Source organism: Trichoderma camerunense (genome assembly GCF_050948025.1).
Source record: "Trichoderma camerunense strain CBS 138272 chromosome Unknown V8C40scaffold_1, whole genome shotgun sequence".
Lineage (NCBI taxonomy): Eukaryota > Fungi > Ascomycota > Sordariomycetes > Hypocreales > Hypocreaceae > Trichoderma > Trichoderma camerunense.
In genome coordinates this window covers 180,261-196,963 of record NW_028145369.1, presented here as the reverse complement: position 1 = coordinate 196,963, position 16,703 = coordinate 180,261, and the positions used below count along the sequence as shown (strand labels likewise).

Here is a 16,703-nt window from a genome sequence, read left to right as displayed (position 1 = left end):
CGTTCGTGAAGACGGAAGACAATCCCTCTTCGCAGCATTTTTCGTAGAAAGCAGGAATCCATCTCACCTCCGAACTACCCCAATACACCTGTCATGATCCCATTTCCTTATTCCACTCATCGTGCGTAATGAAAGGAGTCTGGGCAACAAGAAGCGAAAAACTTCCTCAAATAGAAACAATATCAACGATTCATCTCGATAGATGCCGTGCTGACTTCCATCGTAGCTTCTATTCTTTACATCGGATGAAGTCGCCAGATGATATTGGACGAGGGGTATTTGTTCAACAATGCGCTCGCATGCATCTTAAAACTTTGACCGGCGAGAAGTCAGAGCTTAAGATATCCTGAGACTCCTTATTATTGTTGGAAACGACCGTGCCACGTTGTTTACATGTACTGATGTTTATAATTTCTCCAGATATGCCTAACGGTAGGTTGCGGGATATATCAACTGGCAATGGGGTATCTCTCGTATCATAGAGTCTCATTAGTAACTATATTACATTAAAAAAATAGTCACTACTGTATCCATGTTGATATAAAGAATTTGGTTCATCTATCTTCTTGAAATATAGGCTGCTGCACAGCCAAATGGCGAAATTAAAGTACTTCCGCATACCGACGATACTATTGTCTCCGTTGTACAATTGTCCCTATGTATGTGCAAGGCCAGTTCCGCTTCCTTCACGAGGATTTTTGAGAAGCCCGTATTCTTCCATTGAATACATGCCGACTCCTTGAGCATTCGAATTCGATTCCCCCCTACCAACACTCATGTGCTGAAATCCCCATATTCGGCCAACCCCCAGCAAGTGTCGTGTGCTGTAGATTCCGGCAAGACTCAAACAATTCTATCAAGGCTATGCGACGCAGCAGCCACTTCGGCAGACGAGGGGAGCCGGACAACCGACAAAGCCACAAGGCAGACAAAATTCCCCAACTGGTGGGCTGTATATGTCGGCCTCTAAAGAAGTATCCTGCTCAGAGGCCGTGGGAGCACCGGCAACCAAGGCAGCAGCGACAATGGCAATGTAGAGAATATTCTTGAAAAACATGATGTTCCTTTGGTGGAAAGGTGATTTTGTTATAATAGTTTGCGTTGCAGTTGAGAATGAGGCGGATGAAGCTGGATGAAAGAGAGTTGTTTGAGCCTTTTTATAATCCGTAGCAAGCTCTCAAGGTTCACTACGATGCATACACTGTCAATATGATATTCAGACATGATGGCGCTTATGATATATATCACATAATATTCTGATACACGAGCCGTCTCTTTGTTCTAGGTTCAGTACTTGGCACGACCTGGTTGGTTGTAATGGTTCGCCGAGGTCTAAGACAAATGGCCATCCTTGCGTCAAGCGACGTTCCGTGTCGACAGTCCGAGTAGGGTAGGTTCCCGAAGTAATAAAACACACAATACGTCTATGTTGGCAGGGGCGATTAGGGGTAGCTTTGCGCAGGTGTAGTCACGCAGTGTGTAAGTCGAATACAACAAGTATTGCGCTTGTCTTCAATTTTGATACTATGTTAATGATTGGCTATTCAAACTATCTAGATGATAATCTTGAAGTGGACTTATATAGAGAGCGGCAACATCCTGATCTGGCTGTGTCGGTTACTGCTCCGGGTATTTGTGATGCTTCTCCAATACAAAACACCAGCCGCAGTTATATCCAATATCGTGACACCCATTTCAAAAACGCCTCTTTATAGATAATCGCATCATGTTAGAGCACAAAATCTGTGGATATTCAATGTCCAGCGAAAAGAGTTCGCGTACCATTATCGATTCATTGTGACGGCGCCTCACGTCAAGTGCTGTACTCATGGGCCTTTCCAGGCATTGAATACTTGCAGAATGTACCGCTGGCGCGTCCACTACTCAGGATAGACATTTGGGCACGCCATGAACGCGAGAAAGGAACCTTCCGGAGCCATTCAACTCATGTGCCACATAGTAGCGTAACCTAAATGGCTCAAAGGAGGACGGCGTGTTTGGCCGACGGTAAGCTCCCAACCAAGTCTAGCTCGACGAGATTGGACAACTGAATGTTACAAGAAAATATTCTTCTTGCACCGTGTCCCAGGAGGCACAGAAACGGCCCAAGCCGGCTGTGCAGCTTATATCTCTGTTAGAATGAGCGACTGTAGCTAGTGAGGAGCTCGTTTATCAGTTATCCAACGACACGCATCCCTGGGGAGGCCATGTTAGACAGATGAAGCCTAACCGGTATGATTTGGAGGATGGATAGACAGATTAGAACCGCCTCTTCTTCTTCGCCGGCCCCGCCGCTGCCTTCTTCTCAAGTTCTTTTTTCAATTCTTCCCTCCTTCGATCAGCGCGTTCCTGTGAAGTTTCTCTGGGTTCGTCTTCAAGTTCTTCACGCTCGGCCGTGCGACCACGCTTGGAACTATTATCCGCCGTAGGCGCTTTTGAGCCTCCCGTGTCAGACTTCTTCCCAATAACTCCCAGCTTCTTCGGAGTAGGAGGCTTTACGGTAGGCCGGGCCTCCGTGTCCTCCTTCGCCTCGACACCTTTTGGTGTCTCTGTTGCACGTATCTTCGCGGTGCCCCCGATACGGCCTAAACCCCCTATCTTAGAAGGTGGTTTAGGTGCAGCTGGCGCGGGTATGGGTGTTGGCGCAGAGGAAGCTGGAGGATGATTTGAGGTCATTTCATCATCACTAGCTTCAGACGCTGTTTCATCCTCATCTTTCGGGACTGGTGCCGTCGCCGCCCGTGATCCGGTAGACTTGGTGTCCTGTAATGAAATTCCAGGCTTCGATTCACCCGAGCCGACATTCGCCATACGTGACGCAGACTTTCCTGTGTTGGGTTGCGGATCCATGTCAGACGGTGCTGCTGGAGGAGGCGCCGTCGGCAACTCCTCCTCGTCCTCTGTTGAAGCATCATCCGGGATGGCTATAGGCGAGCTTTTATTCCTGGACTGAAGATGTGGAGGAGTTGACTGGACTTGAAAATCATCATCTTCTGCACTAGATTTAGCAGCTGGTGATTGTGATTTTGTCGTAGTGCTTGTTTGCTGTTTGTTCCGGTGCACCAGCTTTGACGTGCCCTTGAAATCATGCCACCATTTATCCAGTGCTGGTGATGCGTCCACTTGTATCAGGGAACGTCTATTCAGTCCTTCCCCTGTGAACACATTCCGCGCAAGATCACCAACACTGGTTGGGTAATCATCCATCGCATTGAGAGTTGACTTCCAACTACTCTGGCGAAACGGTGCCAACCCCTTGACCTTGTCTTCCGCGGTAGCTCTGGACACTTTTTTCTTTCCCGAAAGAGAGGTAAAGACATGCTCAAGACCAGTTCCGGTAGCCTCCAATTTGTCGGCCAATTTTGCAATGACTGCGTCTTTCTGGTTCAACGCCTGCACCAGCGATTCCACCTCTTGGTTTCTCGCAAATTGAGCCTCGAGTAGAGGCAATACGAGATCAGTAGCAATAGCCGACGGCGGAGACTTTTTAAGATGAATAGGCCACTTGAGGGGTTGAAATCCCGGCAGCGGACAAGTAACCACGAGGGTCAGGCCGTTCTCTCCGGCCTCTGTGGAGGAGCCTGGTGACAGGGTGAGAGAAGTCTGCCCATGGCCCGGTTGCGTGGGATCTAGGGCCGATCTCAGGCTACCAAGGAACTTGGCCATATTCTCGGGTGTGTCACTGGGGTCTATGCTTGTGTTCTCACTCCACCCCCTCATACAGATGGACTTTCGATCCAAGCTTTCAACCCAAATGTTGGCCGTGTCAGTAATGCGAACGGTGTACGCGGCGGTGCCAATGTTAACCGACACCAGAAGCATCGGTATGTCAGATGATGTGGCCTGCGGCAACGGCCGCCAGGTCAGGTCGCCAGACATGGTGCCGCCGGGAGAATCTCAAAGAGAGTTTGGTGAGAGAGCGGCGTTGTAAAGTCGAAAGCACCGCGTGCTTGTGAGGCAGCACCCGTGTGCCCTAAGGGGCGTTCTCGGTGAATACAAGCTGGGGGTTCTCAAGGCCGAGCAGGACGTGCGCAACGGATCTGTCTCTGCCGCCAGCAGCCCTGTGGCCTATGGGCTAGCAGGAGGAAAAGCTCGTGAGAGGGACGGGGCCCCTCAATCTCTGGGATGCCGGCCTTGTGCCACAGAGCAATATAGGACCGACCCCGTTGTGTCGCCCTCGGCTTCGCATCCAAAACGTGCACAAGTGCGGCACGGGAAGTCTCTCCAGAATAACGCCCTATGGTTGAAATCGGAATTGTTCTGGAAATGAAGCAGAACGCGTCGAGGTCCAGCCAGTGGCGTCGCGGTCTGGCGATAAGGCACCAAACCATTAATCCTTGCTCTGCCTGGATCTTGGACCGGTAATAAATAATTGGATGGATTACCTTAGTAGCGCTTTGGGCTCAGCCGGCAATTGGCCTGGACAGGTGGTGGCAGCTGCCGAGGTTGCCGTCGAGATGCGGCATCATTCATTCACACGGAGCAGAATCGCTTTATGTCGGTGAATTCATTGCTGCAGTTTTGCGAGTGAAAGTATCGAAGATGGATAGTTTGGATTTTTGACTTTTGCCTTTAATAGTGCAGCTAACCGCGCCTAACAATTAACGTTGGGCTGGCACCTTCCTCTGAATCGCAAACCGATCTGTAGCTGCAGCTTAGTAGTGGTTAAAGTAGTTGGTACAGGCTAAACACAGCACCTTGGGTGGAAGATCAAGTATCGAGTACTATGAAACATGTATGATGAGATGATCTCTCCGACTCTGCGATTTGCCCTCCTTCAGCTCATAGTAGAAACAATAAGAGGATTCAACTAGTACATAACAATTAACTGTATTTTGAGATTGCCTCAATCTAATTCGTCTGTCACTTCTGCCAGTCTCCGCCTTTGTCTCGCCGTTTGGCGCAGGGATAACAAGCCACTAGAATCGCAATGGCATCCCAACAGCCAAATTATCGATCTCCAAACGCCAATGACGCAGACCAAATCGAGACCATACCTCATAACCGTGCAAAGTAAAAAGCAAATGGAATAGATAAAACGCGAAATGGCCAATTGTACGCGTAGCTCTACAACTCTTCTCTATCCATTTCTTCCCACCCTTGACTTTGTTCTTCTACAGACCTAACTAACTGTACATGTTCTTCAAGAGCTTCCACGCTGTAAGCCGATCATCTCGAATAAGCACCAGAAATTATTTGCAACCACTTTTCTCACAAACTCGAATTACTTCATCGACACTCAAGTTCTCCACCATGGCTCCAAAGGGTGCAAAACGCAAGACAGCTTCTCCTGGAGCCAAAACCAACGGATCCAGTGCCAAAAAGCCAAAGCATGAGACCAACAACGGAGATGTTCTTCGACAGCCCCATCCGTTCGCAGGAGAAGCTGAAGAATTTGGCATCGTGCTACGGCAGTTTTACCCACATGAGATGAGCAACTCTCGAGCTCGTGCTTACAATTCTGATGAAATCACTCGACCAATTGAAGCGCTTGTTGCGGCTTTGGAAGAAACGACTGATGCTCGTAAACAAGTCAAGCCCAAGGACGCAGTGGTTCATTGGTTCAAGATGGATCTACGACATACCGACAATCGGTCACTTGCACTGGCCAGTGCCAAGGCGAAAGAGGCAAATGTTCCTCTTATTTGCATGTATATTGTGAGCCCTCAAGACTTTGAGGCTCATTTCACTTCGCCCGTCAGGGTAGACTTTATGCTTAGGACGTTGAGCGTCCTGAAAGATGATTTGGCAGCCCTAGATATTCCCCTGTATGTGGAAACAGTGGACAAGAGGAAACGCATTCCACATCGCATTTTAGAGCTTATGGAAGAATGGGGCAGTAACCACCTCTTTGGCAATATGGAATACGAAGTTGATGAGCTGCGACGAGAAGCTCAGATGATCCGCCACTTTGCAGAAAATGGCAAGTCGTTTGAAGTTGTCCACGATACGTGCGTCGTGCCTCCGGGAGAGCTTCATAGCGGCTCTGGCAAGCAATACGCCGTATACACCCCTTGGTACCGAGCCTGGATGGCGCATATACACGAGAATCTAGATCTCTTAGAGCTTTATGATCGCCCTGAGAAGAATCCAGATGGAGTGCGGCAAACGTTTCAGAAGCTTTTTGACTGTCGCATTCCCGACGCACCAGAGAATAAACGGCTCAGTGACGAAGAGAAGAAGAGATTTCGCGCTCTGTGGCCATGTGGTGAGCACGAAGCCATGTCCAGGCTGGAAAATTTCTGCGAAGAGGCAATTGGCCACTATCACGATGAGCGAAACATTCCTGGAGATGAGGGCACATCTTGCCTGTCTGTCCACCTTGCAAGCGGGACAATCAGTTCAAGGACGTGTGTTCGAACGGCCAGAGACAGGAATAAAACCAAGAAATTGGACGGCGGGCATCAGGGCATCCAAGTCTGGATCAGCGAAGTCGCTTGGCGAGACTTTTACAAGCACGTTCTTGTCAATTGGCCATATGTGTGGTAAGTGCGATTAGAAAGATTCCTAATGAATGCAAAATTACTAAGAACAAATCAGCATGAACAAGCCGTTCAAACCCGAGTATTCAAACATCAGGTGGTCCTATGATAAAGATCATTTTGCGGCATGGTGCGAGGGACGGACTGGGTTTCCCATTGTCGACGCTGCGATGCGCCAGCTCAACCACGTGGGATACATGCATAACCGCTGTCGGATGATCGTTGCTTCGTTCCTGTCCAAAGATCTGCTCATCGACTGGCGTATGGGTGAGCGATACTTTATGGAGCATTTGATTGACGGTGATTTTGCGAGTAACAACGGCGGTTGGGGGTTCAGCGCCAGTGTCGGAGTCGATCCGCAACCTTATTTCCGTATTTTCAACCCGCTGCTCCAAAGCGAAAAGTTCGACCCTAACGGCGCCTACATCCGGAAATGGGTTCCCGAGTTGAAAGAATTGACCGACAAGGAAATCCATGATCCGTATAATCGAGGTGCTGGAACCAAAGCGAAGAAGCAGGGCTACCCCAAGCAGATTGTCGACCATAAAGGCGCAAGGGACCGTGCCTTGAGTGCCTACAAGGAAGGACTCGAGAGTGGAATGTAGACAAGGAAAATCAGGTCCGGGAGAGGTTATCTAGGTAGTAATTCTATAAGTCCAAATTAATACGGAAAAACTCATACTGAAATACTAAATATGTTTGACCCGTATCTGTACTATGACGAGCAACTTGAGCGCCACAGCTTTTTGAAGGCCAAATGTTTTCATCTTCGGCTCGGAGACTATCGAGGTAGCCCCAGAATCCCCGATCATAGAGAGCAGGTTGGTGCTCGTCCGAGGAGACTTTGCTAGCCGGTAGGTGTTTAATAGGATGATAAGAAATGTTCAATCAACGTCACGTCCGAATCGCATAGTTCCACGTCGCAAATAATTGTCTCGAAACGGAGCCAAAACGCCTTGAATTGGAATTGCTACATGCAGCCAACTCTAGTTTCCACGCCTGCCTTCATACCCGAGCTAGTCCCTGCAATCAGGTTAGTTAAACCTGCTTCTTCCGTATCCAAGGCTTCTCCTTTGTTTCGGCATTGTTGTTGTTTTTTTGTACCTCTTCCAAATTTTTGTTTTGCAAAATTTATCGCTGAGCGCTCCAGACGCTCTTGACGAGGCCGTCACGCTGGGCCAATCGGTTCAGGGAGTCATCGGACTCGCCCATGGCGCGGATGAAGCCGCAGAGGGCGTAGACGTGGTTCTCGCCGGGGACAGCGCGGCCGTTCTCGTCGACCTTGGCAATGGAGATCTGGACAGAGCCGTGGTCCTTGGCCTTGATGATGCGGTTGGTAGCGCTGCACTTGCGCGGGACGTAGCTGGATCAACACAATCAGCATTTCGACATTCCTCCAACAATGCTGCGTAAAAATCTCCTTACAGGTCCACGATGTCGCCACGGTCGTTCTCCATTTCGGCTGTGTGAGAGGGGGGTAGTGGTGATGTAGAGGTGGTGATTTGGCGGGAAAAGTGTTGTCGAGACTCGTTTGGTGGGATACAGCGAAAATTCGCCTAGGAAATTTGACATGGCCCATGAATTTCGTGGGGCGGGGAGGGCTTTTGTGCGTCACCTGACCCGTCATGTGACTGCGTGGCGTTCTCGCGATGCGGATCGCCCCGCTTTTCGCCAGAAGCCTTCGGGAGGCGTCAGCGACTAATGGATACTAAATGATGTGAACGATTGTTGACAACACCGCTTTGTTGTATGGGCATGACAAGGCGGGGATACAAGAGACGGAATCGCAATCTATGCGCCGGAAGGCTTCCCGGATTTTAATGACTGTGGCTCCACGCGAACATCATCGTGCTGCGCGTCAACCGTCTGAGATGCGTTTTGCGCTCTCGGAGATTTGCTGTCGGCGTGATGGCATCTCCTAATGCCTTTCTCCTATCGCCATCACAAAGAGCCAACCAGAAATCTCGCTTCTTTCGCTCATCATCGCCGGATTTGCCAGCAGTTGGAGACATCTTGTCACCCAATTCTAAAATTCGGTCTCTTAAACATGGCAACCCAGCATTGGTCATCTCCTCCGACGAGGAGACGGAAATCAAGAAGGCGGGCTACAAAGAACATACCGAATCCCTACCTTTTGGGCCGACTCCCTCCGTTTCAACCAGATCTCGCACCATGGAACCAGATGATAGTTCACTGCTTATTATTGACCCCCCTACCACCCATACACCAGAAGCTCGGAGACACCACGCAACACCTCCTAAATTCAGAGCAAAGTCGAGCTCTCCCGTGAAAGATGAGCGGTGGAAAATGTTCAAATCCAAAGCGGACAGTACAAAAGGTGAAATTGACGAGGCAATACCTATGGAAATTGACATTGTTGAGCCTCCCTCTGCTCAGCAGCCAACATTTGACTCATCTTCTCCTGCAATCAGAACCAAGTCTACGCGGGCCGAAAACGATATCAATGAGCCGCTCATGCTAGAGCCGGCTACGGTTCGACGCCTTGACTGGACTCCTCCATCAAATAAAACCGCAACTATTCTTCCGCTACATTCCCCCACTATTGACGGCCTACATTCACCAGGAGAAGCCCAGGAAGCGGCCAAGAGCTTTGAGCAGATTGTCGAAGCCTATAAATGCACCATGGATAATCTGCAGCAAGATGCCAGCATTGCCTCGGATTCAGATACCTCCATACTAAGAAAGCGGAAACTCGTCGAGCTTGTTACCACCTCTGCAGCACCTACAGGACAGTCTCCTGGGGTGAAAACCAAGGCTTCTGTGAAGCAGAAAGCACCGAAGAAAAAGCCACGCACACTGACGGAAATTGCAACGTCGGCTTATAGAGTTCCAGATCCTTCGGAACCAGCGCCGCTAGTCTTAGATGACGACGCTATATGTACAACCAAGGAGTCAGATGCTCCAATCACTAAAGGGGAAAGCAAAGCAAAACCGAGGAAGAGGATATCCAAGGGTGCATCTAAGAAAAAGAAGAAAGCAACTCCACCCCCACGACCAATTTTATTGCCTCCAACAGAGGCGCTCCAAGAAGTTGCAAGGCAAGATTTTGTATTTGGAACATCAAGCCAACTGGCAATTGAAAATTCACCTACTTTTCTACGAGAGCTTCACGCTGTAATGAGACGCTCGAACCAAACCGAGTATATAGATCTCGATACTCCTCTTAATAGCGATGGCATCGAGCCTCCAGAACGGAAGAGGCTATGGGCCGCTGCTGCTCGCGATGTTGACGGAGATTTATTCGACCTGGAGATGAGCAGAATCATAGAGAGGTCGTCTCAGCTGCTACCTATGGTATCTGACGACGATCCATTCGGTTACACCGGCGTGGACAACAAGATGACTGCGTCCGCCGTGAGTGTTAACGGAGTCGATACTAGTTTACAACACGAGTCCCTCATCGACTCTGCCATAATTCCGCAGCGCGAAAACATTGAGCCTATCCAATTAGTGGACGAGGACTCTGTGCTAATAGGTAGTGATATCTCTACTGGATCACCGATACAACGGCGCATCAAATCTGCTGCCAATAGTCAACCCACAGAACCAAAAGACCCTTGCATAGACGGCGATCCGCAGCAATCCGAGCACCCTGTTTCAAAACCCTCCTTCGAATTGTTCACAGATGCCCAACTCTCCAAAGAAATCGCCTCCTATGGCTTCAAGGCAGTCAAGTCGCGGCAAGCCAAAATATCCCTGTTGGAGCAGTGCTGGCAAGGCAAAATCCAATTAGAGCACCCTGGTTCTAAGAGAACGCTCACCACCTCTGCCGCTTCAGCAGGAAATGCTACAAATAATGAGGTCAAAACCCCTCGAGGACGACCAAGGAAGAATAGTGCCAGCTCACCTGAGGTGCACGAACCTCCACCATCTGCTCAGGCGCCTGTTTCACCATTAAAACGGCGAGGGAGACCTAAGAAGGCCGCCTCGACCACCAAACGTAGCACGGCGGGCACTTCTAAAGGCAAAAAGGTGTTGACAGAGACTGCAGCGGAAGCATCCACGGCGCGAAAACCCAAACCAGCGGCCGCCAAAGTTGTTGTGGAAATTCCGGATTCCGAATCCGATAGCGATCTCGGCATGTCGCCGAATCCGAGCTCACCTCCTGAGTCTGGCTTCTCACCGCCGCCAGCAGTCGACCTCTCCTTGTCACTTATGGACGATACAGATCCATCACTGGCGCTCGCCTCGACTCAGGATCGGTCTCTTAGTTACGAGTACATCACGAAAGCTGTACAATCCGTGCCGAGGACAACCGATCCGGCAAACCCTTCATGGCACGAGAAGATGTTGCTCTATGACCCAATTGTGCTGGAAGATTTCACTACGTGGCTGAATTGCGGGCAATTAACACGCGTAGGCTTTGACGGCGAAGTGAGCACCATGGAAGTGAAGCAGTGGTGCGAGTCAAAGAGTATCTGCTGCTTATGGAAAGTGAATTTGCGTGGTAAAGAAAGGAAACGATATTAATAAAACATGGAAGAGCATGGACACGGACGTACAGGAGTTTTGGCGGGTTATATTTTCTCTTCCTCTTTTTTCCTATAGTCTTTTTATGATGTTGTATAGAAGATTTTGTATAGGATATGCCATGATGCTTCTCACAATGCAACGTTATTCAAATGCTACGTACTATTACTCATGATCTTTACAGGCCCATTTTATCTCCGCGTGAGATGAGATCGGGGCCCCATTTCTCGGAGCACGGAGTATTAGAGCCAAGATGGTGGCCTTCCCCGCAAAATTGAACCGTCGAACCGGACCTCGGCTCGTCGCGACTCCGTGCAAATCATCAGCGAGATCAAAACACCCCCTACAAATCTCACCCCCAATTCGTCGGCTTCTCTTTCTCACTCTCTGTTTGTTTCAATGAATCTGGTCTCGTGTGCCGTCACCAGATCGTTGCCTCGTCGTGTCAGCAGCTTGGCTTCATCAGCACACAGACCGACCATTGAGCATCATCTTCACGCCACCCAGCTCACCACCATCATGGCCTCAAAACCGCCCACCTGGACGCGTCTCTACTCGTCGCCCGCATCGCCCCAGAAGGAGGAGGGAAAAGACCCGAAAGCAGCGAAGAAGCCGATTCCCGAGCCGCGGCCGAGTTCTTCCATTGTGCTGCTGTCTCCCACCAACGAGGTCCTGCTGCTGCATCGGGTCAAGACTTCGACTTCGTTTGCTTCGGCGCATGTGTTTCCTGGAGGGAATTTGGATGCGTTTCATGATGGCGAGATTCCGGCTCCTGGAGCGGAGGATCGGCATGTTGATGGCCCGGCGTATAGGCTAGGTGCTATTCGAGAGTGCTTTGAGGAGACGGGCATTTTACTTGCTAATAAGGATGGCCGATTGGTTGATTTGCCGCAACAGGAGAGGGATGAGGCGAGGAAGAAGATTCATGGGAGTCAGATTAAGTTTGCGGACTATTTGAAGTCGATTGGCGCAGAACCTGACCTAGGTATGTTGAATGAGAATATCTCTCAATGCTCACTAGCTGTTAACAATGCGCGTTAGATGGTCTCGTACCTTTCACGAGATGGGTGACTCCAGTAGGAGTACCAAAGCGCTTCACCACTCAGATGTACTTGTATTTGATCCCCATCTCACGCACCGGCGTACCATCTGAGATGCTAGTCCCAACGCCCGACGGTGGAGTCGAACACACCGAGGCTCTATTCGCTCCTCCGCAGACGTTCCTTTCGCGCGTCGCTGCTAACAAGATGATCCTGTTCCCACCCCAATACTACATTCTCTCGCTCCTCACCAAGTTTTTCAAGGGTCCTACGGCATCAGTAGAAGAGGGTCCAGTGTACTATACGAAGCAGCGTAGAGCGCTACTCAAGTTTTTGAGATCGACTCCCACGGCGGACACGGATAAGGGGAAAGCGCATGTCACGTCGAATATCTCGTGGGCTGACAAGGTGATGAGCCCGTACCACTTGTTTGTCAGGAAGAGCGATAAGAGGGTTGTCTTGGGCTTGGAAAAGCCGGGCCTTGAGTTGAAGGATTCGGATAGGGGAGGTGATTGGGAGAGAGTGGTGTTGGTGAGCTTTGGCAAAGCTGGTCCTTCTCAGGTAGAAGTTCGCTTGAGAGAGGATGTTTTGAGAGAGGAAAAAGAGGCTTCTCCTGAAGGGCCAAAGCTGTGAGACTATGGAATTAGTGGGAATGAGTTGATGTGGTGGCAGGCATGGCAACTTGTAAATAGAAGGCGGATCATATCATTTCCCTTATAGAGATGTATTGAGTACCTAGAAATAATAAATGCACTCATCTCGTGCCCCAAAAAAATAAATAAGCTAGAAATGCTATCTCTTTGCCTTTGCATTCCGAATAAATGCCCACTCATCATCGTCTCTTGCGACGGGAGTCAGTAGCTGCTCCGTCAATCTCGCAAATATCTCCGAGTTTCTTTCCACAGCCTTTGTATTTCGTTCTAGAGCCCTGGTGTTCTCAGTTACAATCCTTGCGTGGGTCTCTAATGCCTCCATAAATCGGTCCCGATCCATATCCCCGTGGTCCATTCTTCTATTAGCGCTACTCGCCGATATTTCCAAAATATCTGGCAATTCGTTATTTGGAGCGGCTGGTGGATCGGGAGCTTCGTGCCTTGCGGCGCATGGCTTATCCTGTTTCTGTCTGAGAGGTTTGGAAGCATTCTTGTGCTCGGCGTTGCCTTTGCCACCCGTATTCTCGGGAAGTGTTCTCTTCCGTTTGCCCAATGGGGGATTACTCGATTCATCTTGAGAGGCAGGAGTTGTGCTTGGATTCTTCTCCTGTTCAGTCTTTTGTGGTCTGGTCTGCTCTCCTTCAGCCTTGAATGGCCTGTAATAGTCCTCACTGAAGGCATATGAGCTGAAGTTGGCTCTTGGGTATTTGAATCGAATGAATCTCATGATCTTTTTGCTCTTGAAGAGAAGCCCCTTGTAGATGATTCGGAGTGCAACATAATGTGCCCACGTTACTTTGGTACTGGTCATGTTTCTTGTGATCCAATGATTTGTGATTTTGCCAATTGTTGACGGCGCCAGTGAAGCATGTTCAACGAGATGTGGCCAAATTTCACAAGATTCATCGTCCCAGGTCTGGTAATTTGCCATGTATGCATCTTTCATTCGTTTGTAGAGCATCTTTTCTGCTGAAGTTGTAAACATGCATGGTGGGTATGAGGGCTCTTCTTCTTCTGCCTCTTGTCTGACTGTTTCCGTTGTCCGAGCCATGGTTGAATATGTAGAAGCTAGTAGAATCTAGTGTCAGTATTTCAGGATGAGAGAACTGTATAAAAGATGCACAGACTGATGGCCTACAGATTGTTGGAGTAAGGTTGGAGAGAGCGGATCGATAATTGTAAACTTACTCAAGGTTGAGCGGATGTGAAAGCAAAGTGAGTGATAGAGAGAAGAGAGATCAGAAGAGTTATGTCATCGCAAAATAGAAGAAGTGAGAGCGAGAAAAAGATATTTATGGCTATCGGGATTTTGCCCAAGGCGGTCGAGGCACTTGTGCTCTACTCATGCCACCACCCGTGATGAAGAGCATCGCGGCCTGATATAATAGGCAGGGAATCTCTGTCCGAAGTTTCCCTAGAGGGAGAAGGGAAATCATTCCCAGCTATTTGAAGAACTGAAGACTGGGATTGGGCGATTTGTTTGAAGAGAATTATCAAGCAGGAGACAGAGAGGGAGCATCAAGTTAGATTGAGGGCACATTTCTCTAGTTGATCTAGTAGCGCTAAATCTCGCTACTATCTCAAGTCTGGATATCTTGAGAGATGTCGCGACTAGATGAAATGAGAATATACAGTTAATGAACAGTATCCAATAACATGAGTCAAATCATACAGTCCCCGAAGGCAAGGATGTTTATATAGGGTAGGGTAGGTGTTTCTATTACAAGACTGTGAGGATGCTATTCGGAGTGTGAGAGAGACATGTCAACATGTAAAAATAGAATATTTTATCCAGTCAGATTTTATTGAGATATGGCATAGAGTATACCAAGAGAGCTTGGACGCTACGCTATGAGAATTGAGAAACAGCTGAGAATCTCCATCATATGGTACCAAAATCATCAAGGTACCGGAGAAAGATGCATATGCAGCAACGGGATTCTACAGCTGGAATGCAGAGAGACGAAAAGGGAAGTAACGTATCGATTAGGGCGAATGGGAGTGTATGAAAGTGAAGAGAGAAAAGACTTAGTGCGGTCCCAGCGTCGGGTCTTTGCGTCCTGCGTGCATTTGAGCAAGTTTTGAATCGTCGCACAAGTTGGATCGTGATACCCCAAAGAGGCCATGAAGCGCGTGTCAATATGAAGCTCAGATGGTGTAAATCCTAACAAGGCAATCTATCTCGAGGATCAGGTTGCTTCAGATGCATGAAACATTTAGAAACAAATTAGTAAAAAGCAAAAGATCGAACATGTTATTCATCAAGTATCTTGACTAAGCATGAATTACTTCTTCAAGAAGAGACGCACCTACATCATCGCTCTCCCATCTCATCACCCTCCTCCTCTCAGAAGCCAACCTGGTGTGAATCAACCTCGGCAAGCAACTCATCCCCCCCAAGAAAGACAGCGGTAAACAAAAAAATTATTTGCTCAGACCACAAGGAAATCAGCAAACTAAGAATCGAATTATCGAAAAAATGGGTCAACTAAACATACTCTTGGCTTCCCATTTGCTGCAGTCCATTATGCTCAAAACAAGCTTAATCGCCTGCTAAGCTGCTAGCTCCAGGTCCCCTCCTCCCTTGATGTCTTGAGTGCCACATGGCTTGTGTTCCTGGACTTTGTTTTCATTCCCCGTTTGCGTTTGCGGATATATAAGATGCTGTGCATCCCAATCTTTAGCTAGCACTGTCTTTATTTACTCATCTGCACTTGGTCCTTTTCCCTCTTCTTCCCTCTTCATCTTCTCGCCTCTCCTAATCATCCTCCATCAACATGGCCTTTAAGTCTCTCCTGTTAGGCCTGGCCGCCGCACAAGCCGTCACCGCACACTTCAGTGTCGTGTATCCCGAATGGCGAGCCGATACCCTCTCTGAGAAAAACATGGTTAAGTACAGCCAGTGGGATTACCCTTGTACGTCACTCTCATCCATCACCTCCCTACCTATGACGAGAATGCCTTTAACTAACAATCCGCATAAATAGGCGGCGGAGTTCCCTACAAAGCCGGCAACATCACCAACTGGCCCCTCGAAGGAGGCTCCATCGAGCTCGAACTTCACCACCCCTGGACATACCTCTTCATCAACCTCGGCCTGGGCGCAAACACCACAAACTTCAACATCTCCCTCACCCCTGACCTCCTCAACGTCACCGGCAAGGGCACCATCTGCATCGACAAGCTCCCCGTGACTCTTGACGATATCGCCAACGGAACTCTGGCGTCTATTCAGGTTGTCACGAGTGGCGATTCCGGCAGCGCCTTGTATAACTGCGCCGATATTCGATTCACCACGAATGCTGGGGGCCTGAGCAACTGCTCAACCTCGGATGGCATGGTTGTGCACACAATCAAGGAGCAGCAGGAGAATGGTACTTCCCAGGATGGCGCTACTGACACAGAGGACAAGAAGAATGCTGCTGGCCTTTTGGGCACCGACAAGACTGTTTTAACAACAGTTGTTGGCCTGGCGGTTGCATTCTCTCTGGGGCTGGGCATCTAAATATGGATATACGAGATAGATGGGAAGATATACGATATAGATGAACAAAAGAACACGTCAGATACCACGAATTGAAAGTTAATGATATTAATGCAGTAGCGAGATCTGCCAACTCCTGATGCGTATGCTTTCTGCCAATGTTGCCATGCGAAGGTCAAATAATAATAGTACAAGAAATGTAAAACTATGTACATGTGGTTTCTCCAATGTTCAGGTATCATGAGTAAAAAATCTCGAGAGGAGAGAGCAAACATAAAAAGGAAAAATGAAAAAAAAAAAAAAAAAAAAAAAAAAAACAAGCAGGAAAAAGAAAAGGAAGATGGTCGTCGATTTCTTCTTCCCTGCTTCAGTCAGTCATTGCCGAAACGCATATCTGCATGCTGCTTACTCCATTTAATGTCCCATCCTGTGCCGCTTCAAATACGCTTGCCATCTGCTCTTGTAAATGTCGTATATATATGTACTGCCGAAATGAACTCCAGATCCCAATGTTGACTGTCAAAATGTTTGAAAAGAAGATGACCCGAAACGA

At 48.7% G+C, this 16,703-nt stretch overlaps 7 protein-coding genes across 7 annotated transcripts; 4 read left to right on the top strand and 3 right to left on the bottom strand.

Moving 5' to 3' along the window:
- Positions 1-2,259: 2,259 nt before the first annotated feature.
- Positions 2,260-3,879, bottom strand: V8C40DRAFT_260010 (XRCC4-like factor-domain-containing protein; the record flags this gene model as incomplete). Its single annotated transcript, XM_083219092.1, has 1 exon — positions 2,260-3,879. The coding sequence occupies one exon, from the start codon at positions 3,877-3,879 to the stop codon at positions 2,260-2,262; it is 1,620 nt and encodes a 539-aa protein (XP_083078630.1).
- A 1,186-nt stretch (positions 3,880-5,065) lies between these two features.
- On the top strand, positions 5,066-7,176 carry V8C40DRAFT_228800 (deoxyribodipyrimidine photo-lyase PHR1). Its single transcript, XM_083212354.1, has 2 exons — positions 5,066-6,485; positions 6,541-7,176. The coding sequence occupies exons 1-2, from the start codon at positions 5,137-5,139 to the stop codon at positions 7,085-7,087; spliced, it is 1,896 nt and encodes a 631-aa protein (XP_083078629.1). The 5' UTR covers positions 5,066-5,136; the 3' UTR covers positions 7,088-7,176.
- A 437-nt stretch (positions 7,177-7,613) lies between these two features.
- Positions 7,614-7,939, bottom strand: V8C40DRAFT_260008 (40S ribosomal protein eS21; the record flags this gene model as incomplete). The annotated part of the gene is made up of 2 exons (XM_083219091.1): positions 7,614-7,845; positions 7,908-7,939. 2 exons carry the CDS (start codon positions 7,937-7,939, stop codon positions 7,614-7,616), a joined length of 264 nt encoding a protein of 87 aa, XP_083078628.1.
- Positions 7,940-8,184: 245 nt separating this feature from the next.
- V8C40DRAFT_228794 (uncharacterized protein) lies at positions 8,185-11,099 on the top strand. Its single transcript, XM_083212353.1, has one exon. The coding sequence runs from the start codon at positions 8,391-8,393 to the stop codon at positions 10,971-10,973; it is 2,583 nt and encodes an 860-aa protein (XP_083078627.1). The 5' UTR covers positions 8,185-8,390; the 3' UTR covers positions 10,974-11,099.
- Positions 11,100-11,492: 393 nt separating this feature from the next.
- Positions 11,493-12,646, top strand: V8C40DRAFT_260006 (NUDIX hydrolase; the record flags this gene model as incomplete). Its single annotated transcript, XM_083219090.1, has 2 exons — positions 11,493-11,958; positions 12,015-12,646. The coding sequence occupies 2 exons, from the start codon at positions 11,493-11,495 to the stop codon at positions 12,644-12,646; spliced, it is 1,098 nt and encodes a 365-aa protein (XP_083078626.1).
- Positions 12,647-12,805: 159 nt separating this feature from the next.
- Positions 12,806-13,717, bottom strand: V8C40DRAFT_260005 (uncharacterized protein; the record flags this gene model as incomplete). The annotated part of the gene is made up of 1 exon (XM_083219089.1): positions 12,806-13,717. One exon carries the CDS (start codon positions 13,715-13,717, stop codon positions 12,806-12,808), a length of 912 nt encoding a protein of 303 aa, XP_083078625.1.
- A 1,547-nt stretch (positions 13,718-15,264) lies between these two features.
- V8C40DRAFT_228790 (copper acquisition factor BIM1-like domain-containing protein) lies at positions 15,265-16,280 on the top strand. Its single transcript, XM_083212352.1, has 2 exons — positions 15,265-15,582; positions 15,654-16,280. The coding sequence occupies exons 1-2, from the start codon at positions 15,444-15,446 to the stop codon at positions 16,169-16,171; spliced, it is 657 nt and encodes a 218-aa protein (XP_083078624.1). The 5' UTR covers positions 15,265-15,443; the 3' UTR covers positions 16,172-16,280.
- The last annotated feature ends 423 nt before the right edge of the window (positions 16,281-16,703 follow it).